A 19,179-nucleotide genomic window follows, 5' to 3' on the forward strand; every position below is an offset into this window, starting at 1 on the left:
TTTATTCTCTCCCTAAAAATACTTGTGGAAATACCTGAAACATTCAAGAATCTATAAGCCTGAATTTGGGGGTTCTATATTCTAAATTATAGATAACAGTAACAGGAAGACTTCAACATTTTATGTGGGTTTAACATAAAATATTCACAGACTTTTAGTTAAAAAAAATAGTATCTCCAAACTATCCATATCTTGGAGATTTTTGTCTCTCAAATTTTAAAAAAGGCAAATGGCAGTTGTATGTGCCTTCTAAGTCACTACAGTCATGTCCAACTCTTTGCAACCCTATGGGCTGTAATCTGCCAGGCTCCCCTGTCCATTGGATTCTCCAGACAAAAATACTGGAGTGGGTTGTCATGTCCTCCTCCAGGGGATCTTCCTGACCTAGGATTGAACCTCCTATATTGGCAGTCAGGTTCTTTACCACTAGAGCCACCATTTTTATGCCTATCTTACTCTCATTTCTTATATCTTGAATCAGAGCTGTGTCCAACTAAGTAAGTTTTCTACCCAACTCTGAAGACATGATTGTAAGAATGCTGTGATTCTGCAGGTTGTTGGATTTCTTCTGGAAAAGGGAGCAGATATCACCCTGTGTAATTACAGCAATCAAACCGCAGTCCATGTGGCTAATTGTGATGTCCAAAGACAACTCTTGGCCATCAATGGAATCCAAGCTCCCCAAATGCAACTTCTGCAAAGCTCATGGCAAGGTGATCTTGAACAACTTCAACACTTGCTGGTCAGTTAATTCAGTGTTTGCTTCTGTCTTTGGGTGAGTGGGTGAGACTTGAAAAGAGAACAGACTACACATGACTCCTTCTAAAGAAAAATAAGTTCTTTTCAAATGCAGTCCCAGAAAGTTTCAGGCAGGACATATGAGACAGAAACAGGATTAAATGGGACACTTGGGGTGGAAAACAAGATAATAAAAGAACACAGCAGCACAGCCTATTTACACCTTCTTTCTAGCTGGATGGGAGAAGTCATGTAGCACCCCTGAGAAATGATGTCCTTCCAAAGATGCCCCTGGAGAACCACTGTCAACTTGCTCAGAGGTGTTCCCTTGACATCACTGCCATTTGTACAATTGCTGTTCAGATCCCTTCGGACCATCTGCAGTTATTATCTTTATCCTGAAAAGGGAATCAGAGAGACTATGCTTTGCATAATATTTAGCTGGAATGAAAGTGAAGAGAATACATTTTTCAAAATGCTGTCTTTTTAGGGTATTGATCTTCTTCTTATTCAGATTTTTCTGCCCATAGAGACTCTTTTCCAAAGTAACTTGCGAAACCACATGCATAAGCAAGGACATTCATTATTGGCGAACAGGCTCTTGGCATTTACCTTCTGAGGTACTGTCAGATCACATGACCTTCCATCTGAAAGAAAATCAATCGCTGCTAGGAAACAGCTTCTTCTATTCCCTTACAGTAGAGACACAAACAGATAAAGAAGAAGTGAAAGATATTCTGGTCACCTAGAGTTCAAGGAAATGGACAACAAAATCCAAAGGACTCTAAATTCTTCTATTGTGCTAAATGATAGTCTAAAATTGCCATATATCATAAAGTGAGGCTTAGAAATGTTTTTGGAAGACTTTGAATTTCATTTTAATGGCATTTTTTTGACAACTGTTGTTGTAATTCAATGTCTTTTTTTCATAACCATATTTTTCACTTCTAAAGATAAGCCTCCAAGTTTTAAAAACATATACCTGTAACTGGATCCAGAGCTTAATCAACAGATGTTCAATTAATGTGCTACTGCAAAACTATTCTCAGCTCAAAACTTTTATGCTGGTTCTAACTAATAATAAACATTTATATAAGAGGTGGTGTCTTTTCAGAGACTGAAAAAAAAATACTAACTAATTAATTCCCACAGCACCCCTCTGAGGTAATATCATTATCTCTAGTCTGTCCCTGGAGAAACTGAGGTAGATGCTGACTATATTGATGTGGCATAAAGTGAAATACAGATGGAAATTCGTGAATTACTTTGACCTGTAAAATAAACAATTCAGACAGTTTGGCCTTCCAGTAGCTTCTCAGCTCTGAATTTTCCAGATTAAATTTTACTAAAACAACAAATAGCATCTATACATCCACCTCCATTTGATTGTATAAATCCTGTTCAATAAGTTACCTTGTAATTGTAAACCAGTCATTCACTCCACAGATGTTTTCTGAGCATGGTCAGACACTCTGCTCAGTGCTTTTCATTTCCTGTTTCCAATCATCCAAACAATCCTGTAAGAAAGGACCTGAAGACCCTGAAGTTCAGGGAATAAGATTTCCAGATTTTGCAAATAAAAATACAGGACACTCCTTAAAATTGAATGACACTCATTGAATTTCAAGTAAATACCAACTATTTGGTATTTAACTAGCTGTCCCTTATTTCATCAGGGTGATTTTATCAACTTTTAACAGAATGTCCTTGATATAACCCTGTCAGGGAAGTTAAATAACCAATTTAAGGACCTCAAGTTCAAACTCCAATCTGTCTGTCTCAGGTTTGTGTTATTTCAGTTCATCAGCTCCTCTCAAGATATTGAGGAACAGTGTCTTGAAATTAAAATGAGAATTTGGCCAGGTGATGAAAATGTAAAGATTAGTATTAATGGACATGCAGTAAAGACATAATAGAAATAAAGCTTCATGTTTTTAAAGGCATCTGAAGAGTTCCTGGATATAAATTTCCCAAACCAACATGGCTTGACCCCTCTGATGCTGGCTGTGAGAGATGTGGACCTGTTTGAAAGGCTTGATATGTTAACGCTCTATAGACCTGCGGAGGTTCTCTCTGAGCTTCTCAGGCATCATGCGTGAGTATCAGGTGGTTAGCCAGTACCCATGGAAGGGCGTCTCTGCCATTGTTACTTACAAAGTCATTTGCAAACCTAGATATATAGATTGTTTGTTTATACATGTATACTGTGGTGCTCACTCACATCTGACTGTTTGTGACTCCATGGACTATAGCCCACAAGGTTCCTCTGTCCATGGGATTTTCCAGGAAAAAATACTGGAGTGGATTGCCATTTCCTACTCCAAGGGATCTTCCTGACCCAGGGATCAAATCCGTGTCTCTTGTATGTGGATTCTTTACCACTGTGCCACCTAGGAAGCCCCTTATACCTGTATACATGTATATGTATAATGTATATTATAAAATACTGTATGTATACAAAGATAAATATAATGTGTATATATATATATATATATATGAAATGCCCATGCATATTCATAAATGGGACTTCAAAGTTGCAAAGTGATGTACAGATGTTAGAGGTTGCTATCTATTATTTTTATGATATTGTCCTTTTATTTCATTTGTTTAAATACTTCCTCTTTGGTGTTCCTGAGACTGTCAAATAATTCTTGAGTATGTAGCTCCTTACCCCCAAAATGTTATTAAATATTCCAGAAAGCATTGTCAATTATCAAAAATAAATTATAGTAGTGATTTCCAATTATGTGATAGTTACATTTTGGGAATTCCCTGGTGGGCCAGTGGTCAAAACTCCAAGCTTCCAGTGCCAGGGGCGAGGGTTCAATCCCTGGTCGGGAAACTAAGATCCTGCATACCTCATGCTATGGCCAAAAAAAATTACATGTCAACACGCTCTTTTAGGAGGAGGGAGATAAATCTTTTTTTTAATTAGAGGGCTAATAAGCAGTCTTTCATGTCAGAAATGCAGTTTCCTAATGCTGTTGCTGTGGCTTCCCAAGTGGCACAGGGGTAAAGAATCCGCCTGCCAATGCAGGAGACGTAAGAGACACGGGTTTGATCCCTGGGTTGGGAAGCTCCCCTGGAGAAGAAATGGCAACACTCCAGTATTCTTGCCTGGGAAATCCCATGGGCCGAGGAGCCTGGCAGGTTACAGTCCATTGGTTGCAAAGAGTCAGACACGACTGAGTGACTGAGCGTGCATACACGCAATGCTGCTTGTTACCTGTTTATCTTGTCATCAAAAAAGAAAAGATGGCCAAAGCTCTTCCTCAGTATTGCATATGCATTTTTTGTGGGGAATAAAAAAGGAAGAAGGAACTTCCAAGACAAAAGTATAATCAAGAACACGATCTATTTTAAAAGAATCAGTTATTGTAATAGGATGAAGATGGAAGTCTGAAGCTACCTCAGACTTCCTGTGCATACTAGTTGCTCAGTCGTGACTGACTCTTTGCGGTCCCATGGATTGTAGCCCATGGAATGTAGCCCATTTTTCAGGCAAGAATACTGGAGCAGGTTGCCATTTCCTCCTCCAAGGGATCTTCCTGACCCAGGGATCAAACCTGAGTCTCCTGCACTGGAGGTGGATTCTTTACTGCTGAGCCATCAGGGAAGTGACCTGAGACTTCAGTGTTAATAGCTGAGGAGATTGTTAAAAACAGAGATTACTGGACATCAACCCAGACATGGTGTTCAATAAGCCTGAAGTGGGGGCCAGAAAGCATGAAATCAAAGAACACCACTTGGAGAAACACTAATCAAGGTAGATGAGCAAACTAGAGATATCAAGGGAACATTTCATGCAAAGATGGGCACAATGAAGGACAGAAATGGTATGGACCTAACAGAAACAGAAAATATTAAGTAGAGGTGTCAAGAATACACAGAGGAACTATACAAAAAAGATCTTCATGACCCAGATAACCATGATGGTGTGATCACTCACCTACAGCCAGACATCTTGGAATGCAAAGTCAAGTGGGACTTAGGAAGCATCACTACGAACAAAGCTAGTGGAGGTGATGAAATTCCAGTTGAGCCATTTCAAGTCCTAAAAGATGACGCTGTGAAAGTACTGCACTCAGTATGCTAGCAAATTTGGAAAACTCAGCAGTGGCCACAGGACTGGAAAAGGTCAGCTTTCATTCTAATCCCAAAGAAAGGCAATGCCAAAGAATGCTCAAACTACTGCACAATTGCACTTATCTCACATACTAGTAAAGTAATGCCCAAAATTCTCCAAGCCAGGCTTCAACAGTACGTGAACTGTGAACTCCCAAAGTTCAAGCTGGTTTTAGAAAAGGCAGAAGAAGGAATCAACCTACCTGACTTCAGGCTCTACTACAAAGCCACAGTTATCAAGACAGTATGGTACTGGCACAAAGACAGAAATATTGATCAATGGAATAAAATAGAAAGCCCAGAGATAAATCCACGCACATATGGACACCTTATCTTCGACAAAGGAGGCAAGAATATACAATGGATTAAAGACAATCTCTTTAACAAGTGGTGCTGGGAAATCTGGTCAACCACTTGTAAAAGAATGAAACTAGAACACTTTCTAACACCATACACAAAAATAAACTCAAAATGGATTAAAGATCTAAACGTAAGACCAGAAACTATAAAACTCCTAGAGGAGAACATAGGCAAAACACTCTCCGACATACATCACAGCAGGATCCTCTATGACCCACCTCCCAGAATATTGGAAATAAAAGCAAAAATAAACAAATGGGACCTAATTAACCTTAAAAGCTTCTGCACATCAAAGGAAACTATTAGCAAGGTGAAAAGACAGCCTTCAGAATGGGAGAAAATAATAGCAAATGAAGCAACCGACAAACAACTAATCTCAAAAATATACAAGCAACTCCTACAGCTCAACTCCAGAAAAATAAACGACCCAATCAAAAAATGGGCCAAAGAACTAAATAGACATTTCTCCAAAGAAGACATACAGATGGCTAACAAACACATGAAAAGATGCTCAACATCACTCATTATCAGAGAAATGCAAATCAAAACCACTATGAGGTACCATTTCACACCAGTCAGAATGGCTGCGATCCAAAAGTCTACAAGCAATAAATGCTGGAGAGGGTGTGGAGAAAAGGGAACCCTCTTACACTGTTGGTGGGAATGCAAACTAGTACAGCCACTATGGAGAACAGTGTGGAGATTCCTTAAAAAACTGGAAATAGAACTGCCTTATGATCCAGCAACCCCACTGCTGGGCATACACACTGAGGAAACCAGAAGGGAAAGAGACACGTGTACCCCAATGTTCATCGCAGCACTGTTTATAATAGCCAAGACATGGAAGCAACCTAGATGTCCATCAGCAGATGAATGGATAAGAAAGCTGTGGTACATATACACAATGGAGTATTACTCAGCCATTAAAAAGAATACATTTGAATCAGTTCTAATGAGGTGGATGAAACTGGAGCCTATTATACAGAGTGAAGTAAGCCAGAAGGAAAAACATAAATACAGTATACTAACGCATATATATGGAATTTAGAAAGATGGTAACAATAACCCGGTGTACGAGACAGCAAAAGAGACACTGATGTATAGAACAGTCTTATGGACTCTGTGGGAGAGGGAGAGGGTGGGAAGATTTGGGAGAATGGCAATGAAACATGTAAAATATCATGTAGGAAACGAGTTGCCAGTCCAGGTTCGATGCACGATACTGGATGCTTGGGGCTGGTGCACTGGGACGGCCCAGAGGGATGGTATGGGGAGGGAGGAGGGAGGAGGGTTCGGGATGGGGAACACATGTATACCTGTGGTGGATTCATTTTGATATTTGGCAAAACTAATACAATTATGTAAAGTTTAAAAATAAAATAAAATTGGAAGAATAAAAAAAAAAAAAAAAAGAAAAGGCAGAAGAACCTGAGATCAAATTGCCAACATCTGTTGGATCATTGAAAAAGCAAGAGAGTTCCAGAAAAACATCTACTTCTGCTTTATCGACTATGCCAAAGCCTTTGACTGTGTGGATCACAACAAACTGTGGAAAATTCTTAATGAGATGGGAATACCAGATCACCTGACCTGTCTCTTGAGAAATCTGTATGCAGGTCAGGAAGCATCAGTTAGAACTGTTGCATGGACATGGAATAACAGTTGGGAAAGGAGTACGTCAAGGCTGCATATTGTCACCCTGCTTATTTAACTTATATGAAGAGTACATCATGAGAAACGCTGGGCTGGAAGAAGCACAAGCTGGAATCAGGATTGCCGGGAGAAATATCAATAACCTCAGATATGCAGATGATACTACCCTTATGGCAGAAAGTGAAGAGGAACTAAAAAGCCTCTAGATGAAAGTGAAAGAGGAGAGTGAAAAAGTTGGCTTAAAGCTCAACATTCAGAAAACTAAGATCATGGCATCCATCCCCATCACTTCATGGGAAATAGATGGGGAAACAGTGGAAACGGTGTCAGACTTTATTTTGGGGGGCTCCAAAATCACTGCAGATGGTGACTGCAGCCAAGACGCTTACTCCTTGGAAGGAAAGTTATGACCAACCTAGATAGCATATTAAAAAGCAGAGACATTACTTTGCCAACAAAGGTGAAAAGAAGAGAGTGAAAAAGTTGGCTTAAAACTCAACATTCAGAAAACTAAGATCATGGCATCTGGTCCCATCACTTCATGGCAAATAGATGGGGAAGCAATGGAAACAGTGACAAACTTTATTTTGGGGGGGTTCCAAAATCACTGAGGATGGTGACTACAGCTATGAAATTAAAAAAGGAAAAGTTGGAATAAAAGTTATGACCAACTTAGACAACGTATTAAACATATTAAAAAGCAGAGACATTACTTGGGCAACAAAGGCCCATCTAGTCAAAGCTATAGTTTTTCCAGCAGTCATATGGATGTGAGAGTTGGACTATAAAGAAACCTGAGTGCCAAAGAATTGATGCTTTTGAACTGTAGTCTTGGAGAAGACTCTTGAGAGTTCCTTGGACTGCAAGGAGATCCGACCAGTCCATCTTAAAGGAAATCAGTCCTGAATATTCATTGGAAGGACTGATGCTGAAGCTGAAACTCCAGTACTTTTACCACCTGATGCAGAGAACTGACTCATTTGAAAAGACCCTGATGCTGGGAAAGAATGAAAGCAGGAGGAAAGGGGGACCAGAGAGGATGGCATCACTGACATAATGGACATGAATTTGAGTAAACTCCAGGAGTTGGTGATGGATAGGGAGGCCTGGAATGCTGCAATCCATGGGGTTGCAAAGAGTCGAACATGACTGAGCGACTGAATTGAACTGAACTGAGCAAACTAAGGTCCCAGAGAGCTAAGTGACTTGCCTAAGGCCATGTATTAAGGTTAGTGGCAGTCCCTTGATTCTTGGACCTATGCTAATTCTTTTGAACCATGAGCATGGAGGGAGAAAAAGCCCTAAGAATATTATTATAGATCATAAAACATTAACCTGGGACTTCTCTAATGGTCCGGTGGTTAAGGCTCTGTGCTTCCACTGCAGAGGGTGTGGTTCAGGCCCTGGTCGGGGAACAAAGATCTCACATGCCACATATCCAATAAAAACAGAATGTGGCTAGTGAAGCAAGTCTAGCCATTGTTTCCCTCACCATAATCTGTAAACAGAGTTCCCATCGTTTACCTTCTGGACCTCTTTGAGCTGATGTCTAATTCTAGGATTCATGGCAGCATAGACAGGAGATTTGCACTGATGCAAGGAACTCTAAGATCAGCCATGGGGCTTAACAATCACAGGACAAGAGGAATGAAAAATCATACAGAGAGGCTCTATGATAAGATCACTCCACTCAACCAAGCGTCTGCGAAATAAGTATGTCAGTTTAATTTCAAGGTGAAATGCTAGGCCATTCTACTAGCATTATTCTATTTTGAATAATAAAAGAGCTCGGTATTAGAGTTAGGAAAAAGAAATATTGAGAATAAGCAGTTAGCTAAAGCACTGAGAAGAAAAAAATCAATGAAGCCAGCTATTTGGGATGATAAGACAACAGTTTATCAAGATGTTTTTATCTTTACTTGCTTTATGCGTTATTAAAGAATTATGAAACTTCTTGTCCAAGGTTGAAAATTTTCAGCAAATTATTAGAATGTTTTTAGACTAGAAGTGGCCTAAAATATGCAATATATTCCTTTCAGTTAAAAATCTTGAAAATTTTCTCTCTCTCATGCATTTTGAATTCATTATTGCTATCCCCAAACTATATAAAATTATTTTTATTTATTTGATGTCAATGTTTTTCCTCTCATATTGGTTTTCTTTTTCAATAATTTAACTCAGTAATCTTTGATGTTGATTCTATTCTTCCTAGAGACCCTAAACTCTGTGATTTTAGTGGAAAATCAGCAATACATTATGTGTCACAAATAGAGAGTTTCAGAAAGCAGCAGTTATTGGACATTTTAATGAATTCTATGCCAAAACCAGGTAATATTTTTATTTCACTTTTGAAATTCTCTAGCTATAAAAGCCCTTTTATAGTTTTTTACATGTATTTGATAGATCCTCTTAAAGAAGTCAAGCTAAATGTATATATATGTGTAACTGAATCACTCTGTTGTACAGTAGATGTTAACACAACATTGTAAATAGATACTTTAAATAAATAAAGAAAAAAAGAAATCAAGTGAATAGCTATCTATAATCCAGGGACTTTGTACAAGACCCAAAGTTAGGTACTCTGAGATAGGCAAAGAAGACTAAGATGTGGTCCAAATTTTTGAAAGTGTTCAGTACAGTCAGGGACACACTACATCAGTCAGAGGAGAAAGAGATTGTTATAAACTTAAAAGGGGAAGAAGGACTTGCTGTGGTTCTCTAATGCTGGATAAAATATGAAGGAAGCAAAAAGATGTGATATAGGCATGGAGAAAGCGTCTAAGCAAGACAAAAAACAGCCACAGAAAGAAATGTAATGGAAAAAGTGCCACTGAGCCACGTGTGACTTTGTGAAAACTGCTTGACTTTATTGTCTGATTGGATTTTTGTTGGGAGCTCTGGACAGGGAACAAGGCTATCCCCAGGAAGGTTTCATGGAAGAGGTAAGACTCAATCTGGTTCTAAAAAAAACCATGAGAGCTGATTTTGTGGGCAGAGGCATCATGCTGTAAGTGAGCATGGCTCATCCCAGGGGCGAACCGGAGACTAGAACCAACAGTTCATGTCAGGGGAAAGGAATGCAGAAGATAGACACACAAAGAGACTGAGTCCATCAAAGAGTCGTTAAATGTCAGACTGAAGGACATTTTTTTTTTTTTTTTTTTGCAATGAAATAGAGTCACTGAAGAATTTTAAGACAGGGAACGATGAAAGCCATGTTTTAGGAGAGGAAGAGACTCATGACAAGCAAGCTCTATTAAGAAACTATAGAAGTACCTGTGCGTGGTTTCAAGGATCAGGAAAAGAAACTTTGGACATGGCGTGTAGTGGGCCTGAGAGGTTCTAGGTATGTGAGTTTAAGAGAATGTGAAAGAATTCACAGAATATAGTGATGCAAAGTTGATAGAGGAGACATATAGACAAGGGTTGAGAGGCTTGAGTTAAACATGATTCCAAAGTTTCAGCCCTAGGAAGTGGGGAGGTAGAAATACAATTAGCAAAATAGGAGAACACTATGGTTTGGTGTGGATGTTGAAGGTAATGGGTTCTAAAACACTCATTTGATGAGAACTTGTGATCTTCAAAGTAGAAATTTTCTGTAGGCCAGGGCTTGTGGGGAAAGGATTGGCTAAGATGGACTGATGGGTTTCTTTGCAAGTTCTCTACAAGGAGACTGTGAAGATCTGAGAGTAGGTGAGATCACTAAAGGATCGATGATGGTGAGAAAATTGTAGGGGCTGGGCAGAGAAGGTACACATGGACGAGGCATAAGAAAGGAAGGAGGAAAATTAGGAGAGAACTGCAAGAAAGAAGGGGTGGGAAGCAGCATCAAATTGGAAAAGAGTTTACAAAGCAGATGTGATAAGAAAGTGAGGGTTTCAATGGTAGGATGGAGGCAGTAGAAAGGTTGTAAAGAGTGAAGAAAGAAAATATGGTGAACAAATGCAGGCTATGAGTAGAGATCACTCTTTCAATTTTGTATCACTCATATGATCAATGAAATAGGAAGAGATGCAAGAGGAAGAAGTTTTCACGGTAGAGCGCATGCTTATCTGAAAAAGTCAAGATAACAGGAGAAGGGTATGTAAGAGAACAGTGTCCCCCAGGAACTAACTGGGAATTCATTGTTTGGTGTTCAGAACTCTGTCAATTTAATGTGGCTTCAAGTGCTAGACAGGAAAGGTGCTCCAAGCAGCTGAGCACTTTTGTCTTCGGCAACTATAGTACAGATATAATTCCCAGCCCCTTATTAGGGGTTACACTTAGCAACATTACCCCCTTTTTAAAAAACAAACAAACAAAAATGCATTCATTCTGTGGATTCCTTTTGTCCTCACATTTTTTCCAGTAAAAATTATGGCCCAAAGCTTCCTCAGGATCCCAGATCACTATTTCAAGAAAATTTTAAACAAAATGGAACTCATTTTTAGAACCTAATGCTAGATGTTGCTGTGAAATTGCTGGAGATGCAGCTTATCAAAACACATTTTTATGTTTCTTTTGGCAGAAAGACATGCTGAATCATTGCTTGACATTTGTCATGATACAAACTCTTCTCCAACTGATATGATGACAGTTACTAAAAACCAAAATATAATCTTGCAGAGCATTGGCAGCAGTGAGGTAAGATGCTCTAATCTTCACATAGAAAAACTAACAGAAAAAGGGATAACCTACTGCATCTACATTTACTTCATTTATATCTACTTCATTTAAGTTGCTTGAATATTTATAACAAACATATATTACAATTATATATTTAAATGTGATTATAAGGAAACTTAAACCATAATTAATCATAGTGCTTCATGAGTTTAATCTCAAGGCAGTAATTAGCTAGTCAGTTCTGAGTCTCATACATTATGCGTGTATGTGTACACCATAGAATATTGTTGCAGCTGAATCCATGCTAAATAATAAAATGTAGCTTGTCTTTATGCATGTTAATGTGAAAGAAGAGAAAATCTTTATTCTGTTCATGTCAAATCCATCCTAGGATACCACAAAGGAGGTGCCTCCTCTTGGTCCTGGTCATTACCCCCTGCCCATGATGAATAACTTCAAAAAGTATAGTAATAGTACTAGTAACAAACATTATGACCCACAGAAAATGATGGAATGATTTCCTAAATGTATAATAAACTTTTAACAGTGGTTGCCTAAAAGGACTGAAATGGAGAACAACTTTGTACTGTATATTCATTTGTATTTTTTGAATTTTTATAAAATTTAACATAGTCCAAACAGTTAAAAATATTACAACTCTATAGGAATTCCCTGACAGTCTAGTGGTTAGGACTCAATGCTTTCACTGCAGGGGTGGGAGTGGGAGCAAAGTTGGGAGCCCTGGGTTCAATCCCTGGTTGGGAAACTAAGATCCCACATGCTGCACAATGGTGACAATTTTTTAAAAATTACTACTCTATATTTTATTGGTAAAAAGAATATGACCACAAATGTGTTTATTTTTACAAGTTAATGAGGTATGGACTATAATAGACAGAAACTATATGAAGAGTTTTAGAGATAGTGTAGTAAGATCTTTTTGTACCTTTCTTTTTCCAAAAATTATTCTAAAACAATAAAGAAAACAAAAACCAAAAATTTAAGTAAAAAAGTAGTCTGAAATAACTATAGATTCATAAGAACTTGTAAAAAGAGTACAGAGAGCTCCTGTATAACCTTCACCAGCTTTCCTCAATGGGAATTATTATAACTGTAGCTGATTGTCTAACCTAGAAAATTGACATTAACCCAACACCACAATGAACTAGACTACAGACCTTCCTTGGATTTCACTGGTTTTTATGTGCATTCCTTTTTCTTTCTTCTGTTTGTGTGTGTCTGTGTGCGTAGTTCTGTGACATTTTATCCCCTGAATCTTTGGCGGAGATACAAAACTGTTCTGTTACCACAAAGGAACCCCCTTACTACACTCTTAATTGCCATGGTCTCTCTGCAACCACTGATCTGTTCTCCATCTCTATTATCACTTCAAGAATGTCATATAAATGGCATTATCATATGTGTAAACTTTTGAGATTGGCTTTTTCTACTGAGCATAACACTCCTGAGATAGATCCAAGTTGTTCTATGTATCAATAGTTTCTTTATGTTGCTAAGTAGTATTCTATTACAATTTTATTTTGTCCCACATTTAGCTGTGGGACAGCTAAATTTATTTAGCTGTCCATCTGTTGAAAGACATTTGGGTTGTTTCCAGTTTGGGGCTATTACATATAAAGCTACCATGAACATCTATGTACAAATTTTTGTGTGAATTTATGTTTTTATTTCTCTAGGATACATGCCCAGGAATCCAATTAGTGGGTCATTTGGTAAATGTATGTTTAATTTTTTTTAAAGCTGCCTAACAATTTTCCAGAGTGGCTCTAACCATTTTATATTCCCACCAGCAGTAAATGAGAGATCCAATGTCTCTATACCCTTGGCGGCATTTGGTACTATCAGTATTTTTTATTTTAACCATTTAAAAAATTTTTAACCAAAATAGGTATATGATGGTAGCTCATTGTGGTTATAATTTGCATTTCCCTAATGAACAATGTTAAAATACATTTAAAAAAAATGTATTTGCCAATAGCCATAATTATTCAAATATTTTGTCCATTTTCTGATTGAATTATTTGTCTTATTGTTGGGTTTAGAGAATTCTTTGTATATTCTGGATGTGTAACTCACAAATATTTTCTGCTAGTCAATGAGAAAAATTTGGTTTACTTTTTTCACCTTTTTAACAGCTCTTTTACCAAACAAAAGTTTTTATTTTTGATGAAAATCAATTTATCCACTTTTTCCCTTATGGGTCTTGATTTTTATATTATGTCTAAGAAGACTTTTACTTGACTTAGGAGTATGTTCAGTTTATAAAAATTCATGAATCTATACAGTTTTGATATGTGCACATTCCTGAATATATGCTATTCTTAAAAGTAAATATACACAATGGGATATTACTCAACCATAAAAAGGAACACATTTGAATCAGTTTTAATGAGGTGGATGAAACTAGAACCTATTGTACAGAGTGAAGTAAGTCAGAAAGAGAAAGATAAACATCATGTGCTAATGCATATATACAGAATCTAGAAAGATGGTACCAAAGAATTTATTTGCAGGGCAGCAATGGAGAAACAGACATAGAGAACAGACTTATGGACATGGGGAGAGGGGAGAAGAGGGTGAGATGTATGGAGAGAGTAACGTGGGAAACTTAAATTACTGTATGTAAAGTAGATAGATAGCCAATGAGAATTTGCTGTATGTCTCAGGAAACTCAAACAGGGGCTCTGTATCAACCTAGAGGGGTGGGATGGGGAAGGAAATGGGAGGAAAGTTCAAGAGGGAGGGGATATATGTATACCTATGGCTGATTCATGTTGAGGCTTGACAGAAAACAACACAATTCTGTAAAGCAATTATCCTTCAATTGAAAAATAAAATTTTAAAAAAGTAAATTAAAGGGAAGGAGTGAATGCCTTCAGATATCTGAGCAAAGAATATGGTTTTCAATCTAGGATTTTATATTCAGAAAACTATAAATCAAATATTCAGTTCAGTTCAGTCGCTCAGTCATGTTCGACTCTTTGCAACCCCATGAATTGCAGCACGCCAGGCCTCCCTGTCCATCACCATCTCCCAGAGTTCACTCAAACTCAGGTCCATCGAGTCAGTAATGCCATTTAGCCATCTCATCCTCTGTCATCCTCTTTTCCTCCTTCTCCCAATCCCTCCAAGCATCAGAGTCTTTTCCAACGAGTCAACTCTTCGCGTGAGGTGGCCAAAGTATTGGAGTTTCAGCTTTAGCATCAGTCCTTCCAAAGAACACCCAGGGCTGATCTCCTTTAGAATGGACTGGTTGGATCTCCTTGCAGTCCAAGGGACTCTCAAGAGTCTTCTCCAACACCACAGTTCAAAAGCATCAATTCTTCGGCGCTCAGCTTTCTTCACAGTCCAACTCTCGCAACCATACACGACCACTGGAAAAACCATAGCCTTGACTAAACGGACCTTTGTTGGCAAAGTAATGTCTCTGCTTTTGAATATGCTATCTAGGTTAGTCATAACTTTTCTTCCAAGGAGTAAGCGTCTTTTAAGTTCATGGCTGCAGTCTCCATCTGCAGTGATTTTGGAGCCCCAAAAGATAAAGTCTGACACTGTTTCCACTGTTTCCCCAAATATTAGAGTTGAATAAAGACATTTTTCAGACATGCAAATGAGTAAACGTTCTACATTTCACATGCCTTTTAAGGAAGCTACTATGTACTCTATTAAATTAAGGGGATAAGATAAAAATAGAAGGGAAAATTGGATCCATGATTCATAGGATCTGGAACCCAACACAAGAGAGGAGGATATCCTTGGTATAAAACAGACAGCAAGTCCCAGGGCTTCAGCCCATGTATGAAGTCTGGAGAACAAAGAGCTCCAATCGCTGGGGTGAGGAAGAACAGGATAATGGGGATTTCCAAGAAGAAGGTGGAACTGGTATATTTTCTGATATATTTAACCATGTGGAAAGACCACTGGAGGTTGGGAAGATTTAAGATTTTAAAAAATATAAGAAAATGAATTAAATATTAAATAAAATTGTGAATGAAATAAAAACAGGGATTTGGGGTTTATGTACGATAAAAGTTATGCAAGAAAGAAAGTATAATCATACTACATTTCTATTGCATGACTATAGTGCAATACATACAGTATAGTACAATACTCAAATAATCATAATTTAAACTTTGCCTATTGATTTTATAAGAAAAAGAGGGTGAATTTATTGGAAGGATGGGGACAGGATATAAGAATATTCAATTGTCAACTGCAATAATAAGGCAGAAGGTAATGTATCACTTTATCTTTTGGGGGCAGGAGGTGGGGGTTGTTTACCTTTTTTGCTGTTATCACTGGTAAAAAGATCACAACCTACTTCCCTAAGAGGCTTGCTTTTTTTCGAAGTCACCAGTGAGTCAATACGTCAACGAGGAGAGAGGTGACTCTCCTTTCCCCGTTTCTTGCCCAGCCTAACATTTCATCTCCTTCCTCTGGCCAAGTTATTAATAGCAGATGAATAGAGCAGACGGGGCTTCCCAGGTGGCACTAGTGGTAAATAATCAGTCTGCCAATGCAGGAGACATAAGAAACGTGGGTTTGATTCCTGGGTCAGGAAGATCCTCTGGAGGAGGGCATGGCAACACTCTCCAGTATTCTTGCCTGGAGAATTCCATGGATGGAGGAGCCTGGTGAGCTACAGTCCATGGGGTCACAAAGAGTTAGAAACAACTGAAGGACTTAGCATGCATAGATGGCCATTATCACACCATTTAAGAGTACTTACCTACTTCCGGCCCATTCACTATCTGCAAAGTCCACCTGTCCCACTCTCTCCCCTGTTCTTAGGACACACAGCTCCCATCAGGCTCCACAGGGAAGGCCCAGCGGCACACAAGACTCTCACCCAGGAATTGCCACCAAGAGAAGTGACTACCGTTAACTGCTTTGCAAAGTAGCCTCTGTTCTTCTCAACTTGCAAGGAGGAGAAACAGTAACCACCCCAGTGATAGAACCTAGCTGATCTAAAAATCAAAGCTTTGGGACTTCCCTGAAGCTCCAGTGGTTAAGAATCTGCCTTGCAATGCAGACAACACAGGAGACGAGGGTTTGATTTCTGGGTCAGACACGGGTTTGATCCCCTGGAAGAGGGCAGGTCAACCCACTCCACTATTCTTGCCTGGAGAATACCACGGACAGAGGAGCCTGGTGGGCTTCAGTCCACAGGGTCACAAGGAGTCGGACATGACTGAAGTGACTTAGCTCAGCACAGCACAGCACATAGAGCAAATCATAAGATTAGGATGAAAATTAGTCTTGGCCTTAAACCCTCACAGCTCCAAGTCCAATGTCCCTTACTTTTTCCTCTTTCTAATCCCACCCAAACCTTGGCTCATAGACTAACCCCACCCAGACCACGGTACCCATTCTCTGACTTCATCCTCCTGAGTCTGTCCCCAAATTGACTGCTCCAGTGATTTGCCAGATGAATGAGCTAAGGAATAGGTAAGATATCACTTTAATAACTCAAGAGACAGCAGGAGGGGACTTCCCTGGTGGTCCAGTCGTTAAGAATCTGCCTTCCAGTGCAGTGGGCCTGGGTGTGATCCCTGGTCAGGGAGGTGGATTCCATATGCTTACTGCAGCCAAATAAATAAAAATAAAATAAATTTTAAAAAGAAAGAAATTGATAAGAGAAAACACACTTACTTTTCATTTTTTTGTGGTATAGTTAGGAAACTTGCTTTTTTTTTTTTTTTTAAAGACTAAAAGTCCCTTCATATTTAGTTAATTTTTTATGCAGTTCTGAGATATTTTTTGAACTTTCACTCTATATTTTTCTTATTATGGTTGAAATAACTTTGAACTCATTTTTGAGGGAGAGATAGACTCTCACTATTGAATTTGCTTCTTTCTAGTGCTTTCTCTAGGGTTTAAAAAAAAAAAAAAAAAACCAAGGTCTTTCTTTACTTCTTTTCTTTGAATGAAAGCTTGCTTTCTTTTTGGGTTATCTGCAATAGGTTTTTATAGTTTACAAATATACGCAGCTGCTTTGCTTGTAGGATTGCTCCTGAGAGGCTCTTCACGGCCTCTGCCAATCTTCTTTTCATCTAAGAAGAATCTTCTTTCCAAATTTAATTACGTATGATTTCTATGCCTCTTTTCTGTGTGGTTGGCATTCTGTTGTTTGCAGATTAGAATGCTATGCTGTCTAGTCTGTTGTCACCTCTTGCATTACTGTGAATGGTTGATGGGCTCCATTTATTTGGGATGTGCTATTCTAACGTTTTCTCTCCTTCACTCACACGACCGCATTATTTCAACCTTTCCTCCGTCACCCAGTGAAAGTGAAAGTCGCTCAGTCGCATCCGACTCTTTGCGGCCCCACAGACTATACAGTCCATGGAATTCTCCAGGCAGGATACAGGAGTGGGTAGCCTTTCCCTTCTCCAGGGGATCTTCCCATCCCAGGGATCAAACTCTGGGTTTGATCCACATTGCAGGTGGATTCTTCAGCTGAGCCACAAGGGAAGTCTATTAAAGTCATTCATATTTAAGATTCTAAAAGAAACAGAAAATTCTGAGCTGTTGCTGTTTTTGTATTCATTTTCATGTTAATCTTCAAAGTAGGTATTATTCCCCACATCCTTTTTGTTTGTGATGCTTATGGTTTTTCAGTTTTTATTTTTTATTTTTTTAAGGAAGAAGTTTTTTGTCAGGAGTTTGTAGGGATCACACATCTTTTATCTTCTCCTGTGCAAAAATTATAAATTATGTTTGGGTATTCTTTCTCTTAATTTTCTCACTATTATTAATTTCCTTCTGGTTCTTGTTGAGACTCTCTTGTTTCAAATTTTTCATAGTAGAAAGAAAGCAGAGTGATTATGAATTCTGTAACCAGACTTCAGAGTCTGGGTGTGAATCTGGCTTGCTAGGTGACCTTGGTTAAGTTACTTAACTCCTCTGAACCTCATGTATAAATGGAGTAATAGTTTCTACCTTTAGAGTTTTTGTGAGGATTAAGTTAGCTAATATGTGAAAGGTCCAGCAGTGTCTGGCACTGTATGGATAAATGCTGGTCATTGTTATGGGTTTTGCAGGTAGTTTGCCCATGCTCCGCATCTTCCAACTTTTCCTCAAGGACCAAATAATAAATGAACTGAGCAGTTGAGACCAACCGCAGATCATTAATCAACATAGAAACTTGAAACGAGAACCAGTTATATATTTAACACTAAAAATTAGTGTTAATTAGTTTTATTCAGCCTAAAAATTTCATTGAAACACTCTAATTATATGAAATGGAAGAGATATATTCTGAAGTCTCACAGAGTGTTCTAGACATTATATGAAAAGAAATTATATATATATATATATATATACACACACTAAGAAGGAAACTTCAGTGGTCACTAAACATCTGAAACTATCTCCAACACTTCTACTAACAAAAGCATGCACATTCAAACAATCAGATCATATATCACATTACTAAAAATGAAAATTGTTCATTGATAAGGGAGAAGGTAGTGAAACAGACTTATGCACTGCTAGTGGACAGTAAGTAGTAAGTGTAAATTTACTTTTAAAGCAACGTATGTAAAAAAAATTCTAATATTCTTCAGATCAATAATTCCTTATAATTCCATGTCTAAGAATCCACTCTAAAGAGATAATACAAAATTGGGGTATTACTTGTAAAGATGTTCACAGCACTATGTGTGATAATGAAGA

General features: G+C 38.3%; 1 protein-coding gene across 2 annotated transcripts in view; it reads left to right on the forward strand.

The window, feature by feature from the left end:
* MAP3K19 (mitogen-activated protein kinase kinase kinase 19) overlaps positions 1 to 19,179 on the forward strand; it is a 60,992-nt gene that overhangs the window by 9,451 nt on the left and 32,362 nt on the right. For both annotated transcript variants that reach the window (XM_015475801.3, NM_001205597.2), the window contains exons 3-6: positions 554 to 742; positions 2,679 to 2,833; positions 9,089 to 9,204; positions 11,384 to 11,499. In XM_015475801.3, coding sequence (XP_015331287.1) covers positions 554 to 742; positions 2,679 to 2,833; positions 9,089 to 9,204; positions 11,384 to 11,499 — 576 coding nt within the window. The remainder of the gene's footprint in view (positions 1 to 553; positions 743 to 2,678; positions 2,834 to 9,088; positions 9,205 to 11,383; positions 11,500 to 19,179) is intronic.

The sequence above is a fragment of the Bos taurus genome, chromosome 2 (assembly GCF_002263795.3).
Source record: "Bos taurus isolate L1 Dominette 01449 registration number 42190680 breed Hereford chromosome 2, ARS-UCD2.0, whole genome shotgun sequence".
NCBI classification, from domain to species: domain Eukaryota; kingdom Metazoa; phylum Chordata; class Mammalia; order Artiodactyla; family Bovidae; genus Bos; species Bos taurus.